This window comes from Myxocyprinus asiaticus, chromosome 30 (assembly GCF_019703515.2).
Source record: "Myxocyprinus asiaticus isolate MX2 ecotype Aquarium Trade chromosome 30, UBuf_Myxa_2, whole genome shotgun sequence".
In the NCBI taxonomy this organism is placed as follows: domain Eukaryota; kingdom Metazoa; phylum Chordata; class Actinopteri; order Cypriniformes; family Catostomidae; genus Myxocyprinus; species Myxocyprinus asiaticus.
Genome location: NC_059373.1, coordinates 37,309,016 through 37,329,169, shown reverse-complemented (window position 1 = coordinate 37,329,169; position 20,154 = coordinate 37,309,016). Strand labels below are relative to the sequence as shown.

Here is a 20,154-nt window from a genome sequence, read left to right as displayed (position 1 = left end):
CTTAAAACTTAAGTATGTAATTCTTCACCACTTGTGGCACCAAACTGAATTGCAAAAATAAATCTTCTTATTCCAAAAAAGCTTTTTGAATAAAGAGATATCCCCAACTCACACCATTGGATGAGTAACGTTGTTGGGGCGGGTCTAAGTGGGTCCTCAAAACAAACAGAGCAATTTTCATAGAAACAAAGAGCTTAGAATTTTCAAGAAAATTAACCTATGAATGGCTTAATAATATTGTAGTTGTCTCTGCATTTTAAGATGGGATAGAGGAAATGATTTGAACATAGAAAAAGTTACATACTTCAGCTTTAAAATAAAATTGCTTTCAAAAGGCAAAAACGGAATACCCAATGCTCAAAGCTCTTAAAATTACGGATGTACTATACACTGGTGACCATATCGATATCTGTCAATATTAGCATTTATTATTATTATCATTATTATTATTATTATTATTATTATTATTATTATTGTTGTTGTTGTTGTTGTTGTTGTTGTTGTTGTATTGATCTGATTTGGCCAATATTGGAAGCAGATCATTTCAGTGCTTTTTTACTTTAATTACTTTTTAACAGTAAACAGTTTTTATGTTCAGGTCTCAAACATACTAAACAGTTATCCATCTATACTAATGTACATTAAAATGTGTACAAATAAACTTTTTTAAGCATGTAAAATTCTCCATTAGAATTATTGTGTACATTTTTAGAATTATATATATATATATATACAGGTGCATCTCAATAAATTAGAATGTCGTGGAAAAGTTCATTTATTTCAGTAATTCAACTCAAATTGTGAAACTCGTGTATTAAATAAATTCAATGCACACAGACTGAAGTAGTTTAAGTCTTTGGTTCTTTTAATTGTGATGATTTTGGCTCACATTTAACAAAAACCCACCAATTCACTATCTCAAAAAATTAGAATATGGTGACATGCCGATCAGCTAATCAACTCAAAACACCTGCAAAGGTTTCCTGAGCCTTCAAAATGGTCTCTCAGTTTGGTTCACTAGGCTACACAATCATGGGGAAGACTGCTGATCTGACAGTTGTCCAGAAGACAATCATTGACACCCTTCACAAGGAGGGTAAGCCACAAACATTCATTGCCAAAGAAGCTGGCTGTTCACAGAGTGCTGTATCCAAGCATGTTAACAGAAAGTTGAGTGGAAGGAAAAAGTGTGGAGAAAAAGATGCACAACCAACCGAGAGAACTGCAGCCTTATGAGGATTGTCAAGCAAAATCGATTCAAGAAATTGGGTGAACTTCACAAGGAATGGACTGAGGCTGGGGTCAAGGCATCAACCACACACAGACATGTCAAGGAATTTGGCTACAGTTGTCGTATTCCTCTTGTTAAGCCACTCCTGAACCACAGACAACATCAGAGGCATCTTACCTGGGCTAAGGAGAAGAAAAACTGGACTGTTGCCCAGTGTTCCAAAGTCCTCTTTTCAGATGAGAGCAAGTTTTGTATTTCATTTGGAAACCAAAGTCCTAGAGTCTGGAGGAAGGGTGGAGAAGCTCATAGCCCAAGTTGCTTGAAGTCCAGTGTTAAGTTTCCACAGTCTGTGATGATTTGGGGTGCAATGTCATCTGCTGGTGTTGGTCCATTGTGTTTTTTGAAAACCAAAGTCACTGCACCCGTTTACCAAGAAATTTTGGAGCACTTCATGCTTCCTTCTGCTGACCAGCTTTTTAAAGATGCTGATTTCATTTTCCAGCAGGATTTGGCACCTGCCCACACTGCCAAAAGCACCAAAAGTTGGTTAAATGACCATGGTGTTGGTGTGCTTGACTGGCCAGCAAACTCACCAGACCTGAACCCCATAGAGAATCTATGGGGTATTGTCAAGAGGAAAATGAGAAACAAGAGACCAAAAAATTCAGATGAGCTGAAGGCCACTGTCGAAGAAACCTGGGCTTCCATGCCACCTCAGCAGTGCCACAAACTGATCACCTCCATGCCACGCCGAATTGAGGCAGTAATTAAAGCAAAAGGAGCCCCTACCAAGTATTGAATACATATACAGTAAATGAACATACTTTCCAGAAGACCAACAATTCACTAAAAATGTTTTTTTTTATTGGTCTTATGATGTATTCTAATTTGTTGAGATAGTGAATTGGTGGGTTTTTGTTAAATGTGAGCCAAAATCATCACAATTAAAAGAACCAAAGACTTAAACTACTTCAGTCTGTGTGCATTGAATTTATTTAATACACGAGTTTCACAATTTGAGTTGAATTACTGAAATAAATGAACTTTTCCACGACATTCTAATTTATTGAGATGCACCTGTATATATATATATATTTATTGCCAATGACTTTTTTTGTTTTGGCCACTAACTAATTTTGCAAGTATTATTATACATTCAAATATTTGAATGTATAATAATACTTGCAAAATTAGTTAGCGGCCAAAACAAAAAAAGTCATTGGCAATCGGGCTAGACTAAAATTCTATATTGGTGCATCCTAACTACAAATTACAGAAACGAAGACATGAGGCACCGAGGATACAGTAGACTTTATCATTGTACAGAATGGAATACAGTGGGATACAATGTGTAAAATATCCTATGTTTCTTTCAAAGTTTTCTCAAAATTTTTCAAAAATGATTAATAAGTCATTTACAAATTCATTATAAATCATCAATATGCATTATGACAACATGAATAACAATGGCAAATTTCATGCAATACTTGCCAAATAATAAGCATTTAAACTTACAGGTTAATGCTTTAATCAGAAACATCAAACACCATAATTCATGATTTATGTCACCATACAAATAGACTATTATAGTGAGATTAAAGGAGGGATTATGTCATTTTGTGTTTATATTCATGACTGTAATATCTTGACTCTTGACCTTGTCACATTGATATCAAAAGAATGGTGCTACTCTGAGTGCTGTCCCAACTTACCTAGGCCTAGTTACCCAAAATCCTCTACAAAAACACCTTTCAGCTCTTCATGCTCATTCACAGCATATATCATAAAATAAAGCCTAAAGACCATTAAACCAAACTGAACCTTATGTACATAGGTTTCTACTGTTGGCAACTCCTTAATAAATTCTTCATATGTTTCCACTTTGCATACATTTTCTTAGATTACTAATGTTGAATAAGTGTTATTAAACATTTATATCGTAAGATAAAAAGGCTCACTATTTGGCAAGTATTGCATTTGTAAAGGAGTTTTTGGTCATTAATGAACGTCTTTATAAATGTATGTATGTATGTATGTATATACGTAGGTATAGTATGCATAGTATGTATGTATTTATAGTATGTACTGTATGTATGTATGTATGTACGTATGTATAGTATGTATGTATGTATGTATGTATGTATAGTATGTATGTAAGTATGTATAGTATGTATGTGTGTATGTATGTATGTATGCTTAAATACTGTATTCTTACATATTTTGCTTTGGAAAAATATGTATTGTAAAAAGTGCTACACATATAAAAGTGAATTTAATTCAGAACCCAATATGATTTTTACAATCTAGCGCCCTCTTGTGGTCATGTAATTAAATGGTTAACGTCATTTTTAATCAAAAGCCACCAAATCCAGCTGCACAATAATGCAATTTAATATATGACATGCACAAACAGAGCCACATATACAGTCTTTATACAGTACAACAACTGACAATAACAGACAAATCTACAGTACTGCCACACAGACACACACAGTGATACAGACAGACAGAGACTGACAGACAGCGGGTGATTGACTACAGACGTTATGGTGACAGAAACAAGCCAGACGTACTTTATTGGACCGTAAGGAAACTCGTCCTCCACAGCGAGCGCAGAACTTAGTTTGGCAATAAAAACAGACGTGGCCGCAGCCATCGGCAAACTTGGTTTTGTGGCAGATCCCACAAGTGGGCGAGTCACCCTTCTTCTCTGGATTCTTCTGGGCCTCCTCCCCGATCTTCTTCACCTGGTCCTTGTACATCTCAAACTGCTGGTGCAACTTCCTGTGGAGAGCAGAGAAAATGCATTATGGTTGGGTCATTTAGTAGCAGGTGTAACCTTTAGAGGCTGGTCTGAGGTCAGTTGCATGCTGTTTAATCCTAGTTGTGGGAGAAAGTAAGATGTGAAGGACTGCTCCAGGATCTGTCTGTATATAATACAGAATAATACAGCTGTTTTAAAGCTTTTATTGTCAGCATTTATCAGAATGATCAGCAATAATAAGTTTCATAATATGTAATATGGGAGACCACAGCTTGTTCACACACTTTTTGCTCCTGTGAATATTTCTCAGGATAGGTTTTATTTTATTTTTTTTTTAATGGCAATTTCTGCACACACACATGCCTTCACTTAAATACAATTAAAAATTAAATTAAATTAAATTTTTTGAACATTTCCACCATTGTAATGGGGCATGTTGTCACACTACAGCAAAACAGGATATGGAGCTAAACTGTCAGATAGTTATTCAATGGTTTTTTTAGAAATATTTTGAACAATTATTAATAAATATTATTGATTAATTTAAATAAATTATTTTATAATAATCTATATTATTAATATACATTTACAAAACATAATATATTACAATATCATTATTAAAAACAAAATGTGAAACAGCAAAAATGGAAAGAGTTTACAACTATCAGTTAAAATCTACCTTCATTATATAGTTCACCCTTGTCTTAAAGGGATAGTTCATCCCAAAATGAAAATTCTCTCATCATTTACTCACCCTCATGCCATCCCAGATGTGTATGACTTTCTTTCTTCTGCAGAACACAAATGAAGATTTTTAGAAAATATCTCAGCTATATAGGTCCATACAATGCAAGTGAATAAGTCCTTTTTTTACTATAAATCTTCACCTTTGACCAGCTCCAAAGAGTACGTGGCGATATACACAAAGAATGCGAATCACCAAAAAAACTAAATATGAAGAATGATGAAGTGAAAGTGGAGATTTATAGTAAAAAAGATGTAAATATTGATCTGTTTCTCACCAACACTTATTTTATCACTTTCATGGACCTTATCACTTATCACTTTCATGGATCTTATTCACTTATCACTTATCATGGAATAAACCAATGGAGTCTTATGGTTTACTTCTATTCTGACTTTCTGCAACTTTTGGAGAGTCAAAGTTTTGGTCACCATTCACTTGTATTGTATGGACCTACAGAGCTGAAATATTCTTCTAAAAACTTTAATTTGTGTTGTGCAGAAGAAAGAAAGTCATACACATCCGGGATGGCATGAGGGTGAGTAAATGATGAGATAATTTCCATTTTTGGGTGAACTATTCCTATAATGTACGACAGAGTGGTTTTTATTATGTTCACTTGTGTTCACCAACAGCTATTCAAAAATATGATGATATTGGCATTGTAGTTGGTGGGCAGAATTCACAAAAAAGATCCTAATTTATGACAGTTTTGAAGTAGGGGTTTGAAGTTTGTTCCAACTAGTCCTGTTCTCCCCTATTTTGAAAAATCATTGTACTTAATAGTTAATAGGTCTAAAACCTAAGCTGTTGGTTCTGCTAATCAGTTATGGTCCTTTAGGTTTAAAAGAGCACTCGGAATGTAAACGTGACCCTTAATAAGTTCTCTATTCAGTTGTAATAGCATTAATTTAATAGGCTTGGCACCCTGGGCTAATTCCTCATCTACATTCATCTGTCAAACCTTTTTGAAACGACACAGTGACCATTGCAAGGATGTGTCTTATACTTTCGTTAGAAAGCTACAGTATGCCAGCTTGACATTTGCCAGATCACGGTCTGATGCAGACAGACTCAATCAATAATCTATCCAGAGAAAAGTCTTACTCATCAGATGTGTATTGATCCAAAGGGCATTTTCCGTTGTTTTCATGGCATACAGAACAGTAAAGTATGGGACGGGGAAGGGTTTTACATGCACTACAGATCATGATATTCACTTCAGCCACAGAAAATCTATAGTGTCCACTCTGAAATTATTGGACACTCTTTCCACAAGATTACATAAATATATTCAGTATCACTGGTCATGAGTGGCCAGCATCTGTGGCATGCTGCTGATTACCACAGAAAACGATTTCGTCCCTCAGTTTGCAAAAACAAATAAAACCACATGTAAAGTAATGCACTTACAGTGGAAGTCTATGGGGAAAGACATTCCTTTAAAAGCATATAATGAAAAACCACTCACTATATGGCCACTCACTAGACCACTATACTGGTTCTGCTTGGCCTACTTGGATTAAAGACACTTCTGGCAGTATAGAAGGGGGGTAAACAGGGTGCCTACTACGTGAAGCCCCTGTACTGTACTTACGCCTTTGGCTCCTCCTCACTGGGGAATTTTGACTGGGGCTGAAGAACATTACTAACCAGCTCAGTGATTCCACTGAAAGGGTTCCACCTGTTCAGACAAGCACAGCAACATCAAGAGAGCCAAAGAACTGAGGGATGGGTTTTCTCTTTGTTCCTATAAATGTTCACCTTAGCTAGGATTGCACCCTAGCTTGACTCAAGAAAACATTGCAAACATATGTTGAAATAAACAACTGTATATGCAGGCCAGCGGCGGCACTTTTTAATCGTGCTCCCACCTTAACTTTTATTTCAGTAATTAAAGTTAGATAAATGATTCCAATCTCAACTGACAAGTGTAAGTCTGGTGAAACAGGTCAATTATATTTATTAATTATAATTATATAATTATATAATATTAATTAAATAATTTGCAGAATAGGGGGAATGTTCATTAAATTAATGCGTTAATGATAATGAAAGTACCCAATAATGTTGGCTTGACGAAGTCACCGTAGTGTTCTACTGTTTAAATTTACTAGTTTGCTTCTGAGACCAAAATTTCTGACTTTAACTCCTCTGAGTGCTTTCAAGATACAACCACCAAATTTAGGGCATACTTTCAGTCTGTTCAGCCTTGGGTTGCTTTGACTTTTCTAACTGATCGGACTTACGGTTGTTGAACAGCAGGGCGATCAATACTTTAAAAAATCCCAAAGACAGAACACCCTCATAACCAGCTAAAACATGCAGCAGCTAGCTATAACATACTAGCAACACCTACTAACTAGACATAACACCCTAGTAACTAGCTTAAACATGCTAACAATGCCTAGCAACTAGCCAGGGAACCATAGCAGCCAGCTAAAACATGCTATCAACTACCTAGAACATGCTAGCAACACCTAGCAACAAACAAGAACACCCAAGCAACCAGTTAGAACATGCAAGCAAGGGTCAGCCCATATATATATATATATATATATATATATATATATATATATATATATATATATATATATATATATGCCTGTATAAATATGGGGCATATACAGTGATCAGCCACAACATTAAAACCACTGACAGGCGAAGTGAATAACATTTATTATCTCATTACAATGGCACCTGTCAAGGGGTGGGATATATTAGGCAGCAAGTGAACAGTCAGTTCTTGAATTTCATGTGTTGGGAACAGGAAAAATGGGCAAGCGTAAGGATCTGAGCGACTTTGACAAGGGCCAAATTGTGATGGCTAGACGACTGGCTCAGAGCATCTCCAAAACGGCAAGTCTTGTGGGGTAGACCTGGTATGTAGTGGTTAGTACCTACCAAAAGTGGTCCAAGGAAGGACAACCGGTGAACCGGCGACAGGGTCATGGGCTCCCAAGGCTCATTAATGCTCGTGGGGATCGAAGGCTAGCCCATCTGGTCCGATCCCACAGAAGAGCTACTGTAGCACAAATTGCTGAAAAACATAATTCTGGCCATGATAGAAAGGTGTCAGAACACACAGTGCATTGCAGCTTGCTGCGTATGGGGCTGCGTAGCCGCAGACCGGTCAGAGTGCCCATACTGACCCCTGTCCACCACCGAAAGCATCTACAATGGGCATGTGAGCATCAGAACTGGACCATGGAGCAATGGAAGAAGATGGCCTGGTCTAATGAATCACATTTTCTTTTAGATCATGTGGACAGCCGGGTGCATGTGCATCATTTACCTGGGGAAGAGATGGCAGCAGGATTCTGTTGTATTATATATACAGAGTTCTCTTTTTTGGGGGGCCTTTCTCTGCAAATTTTGATTTGGGAATTGATTTGAACTGTGACTAATTCGATTAATAAATTGCATGTCATGTAATTAATTGACAGCTCTACAAATAAGTAACAACATTTTATTTATTTGTTTATTTTGTCTTATCTGTCTGAATGACGAATAGGGTTTGGAATAATCTGTTAATGTTTATAAAATTTGGTAAATGATGAAGGACCGTTAACACAACCTCTGGTTGCTACCCATAGAACACGTTTAATTTAATTATGCATATTTTCGCAATTGAAACATATACATTTCAAACAAGCACAGAAATATCTAAATTTTTTATTTTTTTGACCCACCCACAACTTTTCCTGGCCTGACTAAAATGGAAATCGTGGCGCTGCTACTGATGATCTACTTCTTGTCTGTTTGTATGATTAGGATAATCAGCAATAGTTCATGAATAACTAATAAATGATGTGTTGTACAGTTTCTACAACAACAGTCAGGCTACAAGTCTGTAGGTTGGAAAAAGGAATAGTTCACCAAAAAAGGAAAATGCAGTCATCTTCTACTCATACATTTCAAACCTGTATGACTTTTTTCCACGTTGGAACACAAAAAAAAGTTTTTCTCTACATGTTCTGGCTGCTCTTTTACATACAATGAAAGTGATCAAGAACTTGGGCTGTGAAGCCCCAAAAAAGACATAGGAGTGCCATAAAAGTAGGATAAAAGTAGTCCATACTTGTGCGCCAAGTCATCTGAAATCATAGTTTTAGGAATAAACTGCAATTTAAATCATTATACATTTGAAATCTTGACCTCTGGAGGAAAGAAAGTCATCTGGTTTGGAAAAACAAGAGTTAATGATGACAGAACTTTCATTTTGAGTGAACCATTCGTTTTAAGTTAAGTTCTACTCAGAATATTGGCAAATGAACAAAATAATTCTTAATATTGGAATAGTTCACCAGGGATAAACCTGCATATACAGTGGATTTCAGAGTTCATTTGTGCATTAGCAGCGACAAATGATGAATCAGAGAAATTACAGCATTAAAAGTGGGTGGAGATGGAGAAAGAAGCCACGATACAAAAACAGGTGAGTTTAAAACAAAGGAGGACAATAGTTCTGTATTACTGGAACATTGTGAGAAAGAACACTGGCCAACTATGAGTTGTTGAAGTGTAAATATAGGTCACTATAGCAACCCAGACATTATGCTACCACGTGCACAGCCCAGAGGTTAGTAGGGTAAGAAAGTGTGAGCAGTTTGAATAAAAAAGAACAGCTCACCCAAAAATTTAACTTCTGTCATTCCCTTCCCATTATGTCGTTCTCGATCTCGTATGACTTTCTTCTTTCATGGAACACAAAAGGAGAAAATCTGAGGACTGTGTAACCACTGAAAAATCTTCACCTCCAGTTAATTGTTATCTCAAAAATTATTATTAAGCCAGTGAGCTAAACTCAAGAAACAGATCAGTTCAATTAAAGAACAAATCATTCAGACTGGTTTTGTGAACTGCGTCAACCGACAGATGTCAAGATTTTCAGTAAATAACGACTTAAATTTCAGTCTGTTCATACAAAGCTGTAGTATAGTGTCAGAAGACTTGGAATATACCACACAAGTCATATGGATAACTTTTATTGTGCTTTTACATACTTTTTGAAGCTTTAAAAGCCTCAGTCCACATTCATTGTTATTGCATGCAGAAGAGCGACCAGTACTGTTATCCTCTTGTGTTTCACAGAAGAAAGTCATACAAGTTTGGAACGACAAGAGGGTGTGTAAATAATGACTGAATTTTCAGTTTAGGTGAAATTTCCCAATAAGAGGAGTAGAGGACTTCCAACAGGGAAAAAGGCCTACGAGGATTGGTCCTGATCTTCAGAACATGTGAGAGGCAGGGAACTGATCCTAGATCTGAGGGATGTACTATAGACAGCAAAGGGACGGAAAAGGAAGTTTGAAAGCTCAAAGTACGTTAAAAGATTGACTTTTCTTGTACTCACTGAGTTGGCTGAGGCTTTGTGTTTTCTTTAGGAGGTTCCCTAAAAAAGATATGTTTAACAGCTCAGCACACACACAAGGCAAAACAGGTAAAAAATATCAAAAAGGTGTCAAATCATAAACAAATTAAATCAGTGCACAGTAAGTTATCATGGCATAATCAAGACACAAAACAAAACCAGGAATAGTATATGAATATTAGGGCTGCATAAATTAAGGCGCTAATTTACAAGAATAATTAAATATGAGGAATTTGATTTGATTTTACGCCTGATTCTGAATTCAAGAGAACTTCATGAATTAGGAGTTTAAAACGTTTTTGACTAATGGATGAAGGCCATCTAGATGGCTAATTTCTTCATTACATCAAATCCAGATGGGACAGTTAACAAATATAAATCATTCACAGCTTGTGTGAAGCTCATGAAAAATATAGTGTGCAAGTGAAACACTGTGGATGGTGCAAGTGTTCTTGTGAACATCACACGGGCAAAAGTGTGCGGGTGTTTTCACACGGGAGGACCACAGTGAAAATGTTAATAGAATAACTGTGACAGATTATTTTGTGTTTTCTGCACATGAAAAGTAACCATCAGTTACAATAGAGCACAACACTCTGGTTCCAGAAAAAAATCCCATTCATTTTCTCCATAGACAAACAGATTTTTAACGATAGCTTATAAACCTTTAAGGACAGATCTACCGTGAGCTCCGAGGTTCTAAATCCATGGTATGCTTCTGTTGAAGCCTGTTCAGTCTGTTATTTCAAGTTCATTTGTTAAAAATCGTGTTTATAATAACACCTAGTGTTATGGATGAAGCATCATTCAAACTCATTCAAAGCACTTTTGTAGAAATTTACTATTCACATTCAGTCATGAATTAATTTAATCCAAGAGTGAAAGTGTCCAATAACAGGGTGGTTACTGAGATTAAGCGTAGAATTCAGCTGGTCATGTGATTCTAACATGGCAGCCCCCATGTGCGGACCCATGTAGAATAAAACAGCTTTCATCTCATGTGAGTGCTCATGATTTAATACATCTGTTTCAAAATACAATTAATTTCTTTAGAAGTAAAACTTTTTTAATGAGGAACATTTTTGTGCACCTTTACATATTTGTATATCTCTGAATATTTTGAAAAAATAAAACTTCAAATATATTGATTCTATACTTGAAATCAACAACTTTAAATCAATAGTTAATTTTTTCTCCCATGGTTTTTAATTAAATTATGTCATTTGCTATGCTTCATTGGATTGTAGTTCATGAAGACCTTAAAGGGTTAATTCACCCAAAAATGAAAATTCTCTCATCATTTACTCACCCTCATGCCATCCCAGATGTGTATGACTTTCTTTCTTCTGCTGAACACAAATGAAGATTTTTAGAAGAATATTTAAGCTCTGTTCGTCCATACATTGCAAGTGGATGGTGATCAAAACTTTGAAGCTCCAAAAAGCATATAAAGGCAGCATAAAAGTAATCCATACAACTCCAGTGGTTTAATCCATGTCTTCAGATGAGATATAATAGGTGTGTGTGAGAAACAGATAAATGTTTAAGTCCCTTTTTACTATAAATTCTCCTCCCTGCCTAGTAGGTGGCAATATGCATGAAGAATGTTAATCGCCAAAAACAAAAGAAGAATGTGAAAGTGAAAGTGGAGATTTATAGTAAGTGGATCACTTAAACTTTGATCTGTTTCTCACCACACTTATCATATCGCTTCATAAAATATGGATTAAACCACTGGAGTAATATGGATTACTTTTATGCTGCCTTTATTTGCTTTTTGGAGCTTCAAAGTTTTGGCCACCATTCACTTGCATTGTATGGACCAACAGAGCTGAAATATTCTTCTAAAAATCTTCATTTGTGTTCTGCAGAAGAAAGAAAGTCATACACATCTGGGATGGCATGAGGGTGAGAAAATGATGAGAGAATTTTCAATATCGGGTGAACTACTTCTTTAAGTACACAGTCTTGTACTTTTGTCTTTTTGTCAGATTTTCAAATACTTTTTTGCTTCAAATCAAAGTTTGTAATGTTGTGATTCACACTGGAGCTGGTTGGTTTGGTTCATGGTTTACAACTTTTTTTATGAAGGATTTTATTAAAATCCCTTTGGAAGAATTAAATGGGAAAAATACTTCCGGAACCAAGATGGCTGAAAAAGTGACGCGCACTGTTGCGCTCTATAAACTTTGTCTTATAAGGAAAATGATTTTGATCATTTTTGGATAAAGTTTGATAACATAAAAGTTTTATAAAACTCAAAACTGAGCAATTAAGACCGAACAATTATGAGATTATTTTCAATCCATTGACAGCCCCAATAAGTATACAGTATCTACTGATGATAACTAAAATAAAATCGTTATTATTCACATTTTTTAAATAAACATGAATCAAATGCTCAGTGTGTTACAGTTTAAAAAAAAAGACAAATATACAAACCACCATAAATATGAAGCTCATGCAATGGAAGATATAAGAATATAAGAGAATTAATTAAATATAATAAGATAAATCAAACTGTTTTGCCTTATCTGTGACTCTTGCAATACGTTACAGGCTATTAATCAGAACACCTTTCTCGTAAAAGTCCACAAATGATGTTATGAAAGCACATCCAAATCTACTATTCAATTAACACACATTCACCACCTGAGAACTATTAGAATACCAACATAGCTTTGACTTGAGATACAACATCTTTTGATCACTGTGATTAACAGACTGAAAAACTTTCACTGAGCCCTCACTGGATCATGTAACACATGGGAAAATCTGACAATGGCATATGTTGACAATGACAAATGTTCGGAATAGCATACTACCATACTAATAACAATTTCTGCAGTTTAAAGTACGTATACTCTACATTGTATGCAAAAGATCTTGTGACAGCAATAGCGTGTTTGAATCATTTATTGTTGCATAATGCATACTATTTCACATGCTATCGTTTATTGTGGTTTCACCATAACCAGAGGACATGATGGTAAATTTTTGCCACACTAGCAGGATGTGCATTGTCATTAGTAATAGATATACAGTATCTCTAGATAAGACAAAGATCTAGTAGTTACTAGTTACAAGTAACTTGCTAAGGTGCATAGAGATTCTAGCAAGTCATCGAACATGTATAAATTGCTATGGAACATCCAGAAATAGATGTCAAATATATGTAAGACATACAGTAAAACTGTAACTGTACTGTTAGTGTATAGGCTATAGTCTGCATAGTGGCATACTTGTACAGTAACTTTTTAAGGCACAGCCAATAAGCATAGGTTACTATAAGTGTTAATCCTGTTACACAATATGTTCAGACAACAGGCATGACATGAGACTTATTAGGCTACCTAAGAATAATAAATAGCTCATAAATGGCCATAGCAGCTGAAATTTGAGCAACTTCGAACTTTGACAGTTATTAGCTCAAATCAAGACCTGTTACAGTACTATGATATAAACTGTACGAAATGAAATCGTTCTGGCATACCACACAGAAGCTTTCATGTCAGAATGGAAAAAATGAAATGCCCAGACTGTGATACAGAACTGTATTTTATGGGTCAAAGGGCAATCTAGTTCCCTGTGGCGAGGGGTGGAAATTTCAGCGTACATTTGGCCGGCTAAACACCGTGCCTCTCAGACCAAGTAAAGAGATTACAACCTGTGATTAGCCAATCAGCATCGGTGGTTTTAAATACCTGACGCTGGGGCCTAATGCAACTCAGGTGCAGAGATCAAGTACACTTGTACCATTACATCATCATTCATAAAGGCTGCAGAAAACACAGAGACTATGCATACTAACATACTATGCACAGAATTAGATCTGAAATTCAAAATAACCATTTTTATTTCTAAAATTACAACTGGACTGCTGAATTAAACTTGCACGTGACAAAGGTTATGTTACAAACTTATTAAGGTCATGCAACAATGACACAGCATACTACCATTTGAAATGTTTATTGTTGCATGATGCTGACTTTTTGTGAACTATTTCTAAAAAACAGAAGGCCGAATACAGTACAGAATAAGTATGAGACTGTCATACAGAAGCTCTGTTTTAAAACCTAGTGAGCTGCCTTGCTGTGTACTTCCTATAGGTAGCTCTCTTCTAAGGGGCCGCTCAGACCAGACATGTTCTTGTGCTTAAAATAACTAGATGCAGTGCAACGAACAGAACAGAATAGTTGTCTTGAAACAAATTTTTAATAGCTGAAGTTCTTTTAACTTGACACAGTTACTAAAAAACGTGGCGCTCCTTTGCGAGAAGCTGAAAAAACACTGTGATGTGGCAAAACTAGTGAATGTCTCCATAGAAAAACAATTAAAAACACAAAAACTCAAATGGAACTCCGTAAGTGACTGATTGGGAAAACTCTACATGAGCAGCTACACTATGCGCACATAAACAGTGTGATCATTACATAAAAAGCACGAGAAACTCCACTCACAATTCCAGCAGAGTCTGACGTTATCATGTTGGTAGGCTAACAATGCTTTAATAAGCATAAATATATACAAGTAAATTGAACACATAAACAGTAGGTAAATGAGTCAATATTTAATTAGATTGAAATATTTTTTATCTTAGCTTTTGCATCAGGACAGAAGCACACCTATGATGCCTTAAAATGCTCTCTAGGTAGACGGCTCACTAGGTTTTGGAAACAATCTTAGCCCTCTCGTGTAGGCTAAAGCACACCCACGCAAGCCAGAGCAAGTGAGACACAGAAGCTTGAATGGAGTGTGAGTGGAGTATGCCTTCTGGCTTTCATCTCATGAATCTCCAGCATCCATGTGCCATTTAAAGCAACAGTAGCTGAACCCAGGCAGCCAATCACAGAGCAGCTGAGTGATATACCAATTCATGAAATCATAAAAACAAAAGGCACAATTTTGTCCACTTTTAAAATGCAGGTGAATGGCGTGCCACACTCTCTCTGTTAGATAGGGATGCCAACTGTCCCGCATTAGCCTGGCCTGTAGAGGATGCATATTGGCCCATATTTTTGCAGCGAGATGCTCGAGGGGGACTCTGTGGAGAGCGAAATGTCCCGTAGTAAAGGCAATTTGTCCTGTCTTGAAGTGCCCAAATTTTGGCTTTTGGCCAAAAGAGAGAGAAAAAAAGCGTGCCCAAAAATGTAAACAGAAATCGTTATTTTAAAATGCGATAACAGAAACATTGGCATGGTGAAAAAGCAGCGTTCCTGTGAAATGATCCTGGTTTAATTATATTTAATGCAAACACTGGTATTTTATAAGATAACTATACACACTAAGACACTTTCGGCTCATGTGTCGACTTGTGTGTTCTTGAGCACTCATGCTCTGGTTCTTTGCATCACAAGTGCAACACTATCAGTTGAGCTACCACGCAATTTGATCGCAAGCTTGTAAATGTTGCTGGTTATGTAATGCAGACGTTACAATATACTGCCTTAAAAGTAATTCGCTATAGTAAAAGTCTTTAGATGTCATAAGACAGCATTGCGTGAGGAACAGGCTGAAAAGTAAGTGTTTGTTAACTGATAATCTGCCATTTGACATGTAATTTGTGTGAGAGATTTGTGTTCATTTCAACAGGAAACTGCAGCAATACGTACAACGTAAAAATAATTTTTCAAAAATGTAGTTATAGTAACGTGATTCTGTGAGACCAGGTTAAAAAAATTTGCCATTAACAAACATTAGGTCCATGTAACTCTTAACAGATTAGATGTTCATGAACATTCAAATATGTACGATAATATTTCAAATCAAACTTTTATGACATTCAAAACTATTTGGATGTAGTTTAAGTTTTAAATATCTTAAGCATTGTATAGGCTAATACATTAATGCTTGTGAATGTTATTTCTCATTAAAATGATGGTGTTATCAATATATGTTCTATAACGTGCACTTAAACTACCTCACATTCTTTATTGAAAATGTCTGTTGCCATAATTTGATGGAAAACAGCCATGTGAAAACAGCTATTTTAATGCAAAAATAACTAGTATACAAGTAGGGTACAACGGGGCTAAAGGCTCCATTGATTTTATTTTCCCCAAAATACTAAATAGCATCAAAAACTACCACAGGAATTTCCTAAACACCTGTTTGTCACTATACACTGGGAAATGTTCCTGATCCATGAGATCTTTGCATGTGATTTCTAAAGGTTGATTTTGAGCAAATTCAATCTTATTTTTATTATTTTTTTAAATGTTGCAAATGTATGTAGCTAATAAAAATCCCTGAAATTAACACATTTCTTAAGTGTGGGAGACTTTTACCCTAAGTGTGGGAGCCTTTTACCCAAAGTGTGGGAGTCTTTTACCCCAAGTGTGGGAGCCTTTTACCCCAAGTGAGGGAGCCTTTTTTCCCCAAGTGTGGGAGCCTTTTACCCCAAGTGAGGGAGACTTTAACCCCAAGTGAGATAGCCTTTTACCCCAAGTGTGGGAGCCTTTTACCCCAAGTGAGATAGACTTTTACCCCAAGTTTGGGAGCCTTTTACCCCAAGTGTGGGAGTCTTTTACTCCAAGTGTGGGAGCCTTTAACCCCAAGTGTGGGAGTCTTTTACTCCAAGTGTGGGAACCTTTAACCCCAAGTGTGGGAGTCTTTTACTCCAAGTGTGGGAGCCTTTAACCCCAAGTGTGGGAGCCTTTAACCCCAAGTGAGATAGCCTTTTACCACAATTGTGGGAGTCTTTTACCCCAAGTGAGATGGCCTTTTACCCCAAGTGTGGGAGTCTTTTACCCCAAGTGTGGGAGCCTTTAACCCCAAGTGTGGGAGCCTTTTACCCCAAGTGAGATAGACTTTTACCACAAGCGTGGGAGCCTTTTACCCCAAGTGAGGGAGACTTTTACCCCAAGTGAGGGAGACTCTTACCCCAAGTGTGGGAGTCTTTTACCCCAAGTGTGGAAGCCTTTTACCCCAAGTGTGGGAGTCTTTTACCCCAAGTGTGGGAGCCTTTTACCCCAAGTGAGGGAGCCTTTTTTCCCCAAGTGTGGGAGCCTTTTACCCCAAGTGAGGGAGACTTTAACCCCAAGTGAGATAGCCTTTTACCCCAAGTGTGGGAGCCTTTTACCCCAAGTGAGATAGCCTTTTACCCCAAGTGTGGGAGCCTTTTACCCCAAGTTTGGGAGCCTTTTACCCCAAGTGAGGGAGCCTTTCACCCCAAGTGAGGGAGACTTTTACCCCAAGTGTGGGAGTCTTTTACCCCAAGTGTGGGAGCCTTTTACCCCAAGTGTGAGAACCTTTAACCCCAAGTGTGGGAGTCTTTTACTCCAAGTGTGGGAGCCTTTAACCCCAAGTGTGGGAGCCTTTAACCCCAAGTGTGGGAGCCTTTTACCCCAAGTGAGATAGACTTTTACCACAAGCGTGGGAGCCTTTTACCCCAAGTGAGGGAGACTTTTACCCCAAGTGTGGGAGTCTTTTACCCCAAGTGTGGGAGCCTTTTACCCCAAGTGTGGGACCCTTTAACCCCAAGTGTGGGAGCCTTTTACCCCAAGTGAGGGAGACTTTTACCCCAAGCGTGGGAGTCTTTTACCCCAAGTGTGGGAGCCTTTTACCCCAAGTGTGGGACCCTTTAACCCCAAGTGTGGGACCCTTTAACCCCAAGTGTGGGATCCTTTTACCCCAAGTGAGGGAGTCTTTTACCCCAAGTGTGGGAGCCTTTTACCCCAAGTGAGGGAGCCTTTTACCCGAAGTGTAGGAGCCTTTTACCCCAAGTGAGGGAGTCTTTTACCCCAAGTGTGGGAGCCTTTTACCCCAAGTGTGGGACCCTTTAACCCCAAGTGTGGGAGCCTTTTACCCCAAGTGAGGGAGACTTTTACCCCAAGCGTGGGAGTCTTTTACCCCAAGTGTGGGAGCCTTTTACCCCAAGTGTGGGACCCTTTAACCCCAAGTGTGGGACCCTTTAACCCCAAGTGTGGGATCCTTTTACCCCAAGTGAGGGAGTCTTTTACCCCAAGTGTGGGAGCCTTTTACCCCAAGTGAGGGAGCCTTTTACCCGAAGTGTAGGAGCCTTTTACCCCAAGTGAGGGAGTCTTTTACCCCAAGTGTGGGAGCCTTTTACCCCAAGTGAGGGAGCCTTTTACCCCAAGTGAGGGAGCCTTTTACCCCAAGTGAGATAGCCTTTTACCCCAAGTGTGGGAGCCTTTTACCCCAAGTGTGGGAGCCTTTTACCCCAAGTGAGGGAGCCTTTTACCCCAAGCGTGGGGTAAAAGTCTCCAAAAGTATTTTAATCAAAACAACCTTCCGTTATAATTTCTTTTCACATAAATGATGTTGCTCCATCAATTTTCAATAAAAATAAATCAGTTTTTTTTTTTACCTGATACATTTTGTGACCAGAAAAAAGCACAATTTCCTTAAGGGGTGCCTTTAGCCCCGTTGTACCCTACTTTTAAAATATATTGTATATGAAGTTAGATGCATTATGGAGTTCTTATTCTGACGGTACTATATCAGTTCATAAGTTTAGGTGTCAGGTGTCACTCGCACCAGTGCCCCCAAATATTTTTTCACATTCGCATGCAGTAATTTTCACTCGCAAATACGAGTAAAATCACATTGTAGAGACCTGCATTACTATTGCGATTCTGTTTAGCGACATTAATGGCACAGAAATTCCAAAATTCAAATACTACAAAACTAATATACAATCAAACTTGGTTTGAACTTGCAGTAGCATAAGAACAAAGAAACACACATTAATTCAGACTGGACACAACCTTTAATGTGCCCCTGGGAGAACAAAAACCTACAAAAAATTCTGCTAAAAATCCATTAAACTCTGAATTTTCTAAGAAAGAACTTCCTGAAAAAAATAGCTTGCTGACTGAACTCAAATAAAGCCACAGTATCCACAGTGGAGATGAGAAAGACTTACATTTAACCAAATGATTGTGAGGACTGCAGCGACTCAGACCTTACGAAACTATGTCAGACAGACAAGTTCATTTCAAGTGTTACTACAGCCATAGAAAGAGATTAAGTTCACTAACAATAAGGAACTTTCTAAGTGATCGGACTTATGATTTTCTTCTGTTTGGTGCTAAAAAAAAAAAAAAAAAATCAGATCATGCCCAGTCAACCGCTTTGCCTTTTAAAGTGTACTTTTTGACTGCAAGCAAATACAAACATGCGGCGATGATGTGCACAGTCCGCATGTCGAGAAAATATGGACCTTGGCGGACAGTCCGTGCAAACTGTGCTGATGATGAAATTTGCATCACGCATACTGTGTGCATTCCGATCAGCAACATGGACAACTGAAGTATACTTTGGCCTTAAGTGTGACACCTGAGAAAACTGAGCACAAGTTGCAATAAGCGGCTATAAAGAGCTTGAGAAGTTATGAAAATACAAGAAAAGTGGTTTGACTTAGTAACATCACAGATTCATCTGGCTATTTCCTGTACAGAATAGTCTGTTGACTTGACGGAAGTGTGCTGCAGTTGAAACGCCCACGTTTTCGCACTGAAGCTGGTCAGTGGCCTGCAAATAGACTGAGCGGGTACACTGGCACAGTATTGGAAATTCGCTGGGTCCAGGCTTAGAACTCAGAGCTAACTGGGCCACTTCTGTCAATAATATGTTTATTCTCTCCCTAAATGCAGAGCCAAACTACTGCATCAAGCGGCAAAAATGAATGGAAAGCAACAGGTCGGTTTAAAAGATTTAATGGTATAATGGAAGCAAGTAAATGTGATCTTTTCTACAAAGGAGTTAATATGGTCAGTATCCCAAATTTGCTTAAATTTTTTAAGTGACATAGAGATAGCAACTTTTCAAAATCCTTTCAGTTTATCTCCTGGTTTAAAACATTCTAGATGTTCAATGTGGTCTCAGATTTTTTAGATTTTCTACTGTATACAGTATATATTCTTTTACTTTTTTTGTTCACTTAAATAGTTATTAAAGTAAAAATATTCCATGTAATTAATTAATTAATATGTGGTCATAAAAATTGCATGCATAACAATTATAATAGAACCCCTACAGAAATCTAGAAGGGTGCAATGGGGTTAAAGGCAAACCTT

General features: G+C 37.4%; 1 protein-coding gene across 1 annotated transcript in view; it reads right to left on the bottom strand.

The window, feature by feature from the left end:
* LOC127420680 (regulating synaptic membrane exocytosis protein 2-like) overlaps window positions 1-20,154 on the bottom strand; it is a 240,201-nt gene that overhangs the window by 217,453 nt on the left and 2,594 nt on the right. Inside the window, exons 3-5 of the mRNA XM_051663141.1 lie at window positions 10,097-10,135; window positions 6,338-6,424; window positions 3,805-4,015 (exon numbers count right to left, since the gene is read on the bottom strand). Coding sequence (XP_051519101.1) covers window positions 3,805-4,015; window positions 6,338-6,424; window positions 10,097-10,135 — 337 coding nt within the window. The remainder of the gene's footprint in view (window positions 1-3,804; window positions 4,016-6,337; window positions 6,425-10,096; window positions 10,136-20,154) is intronic.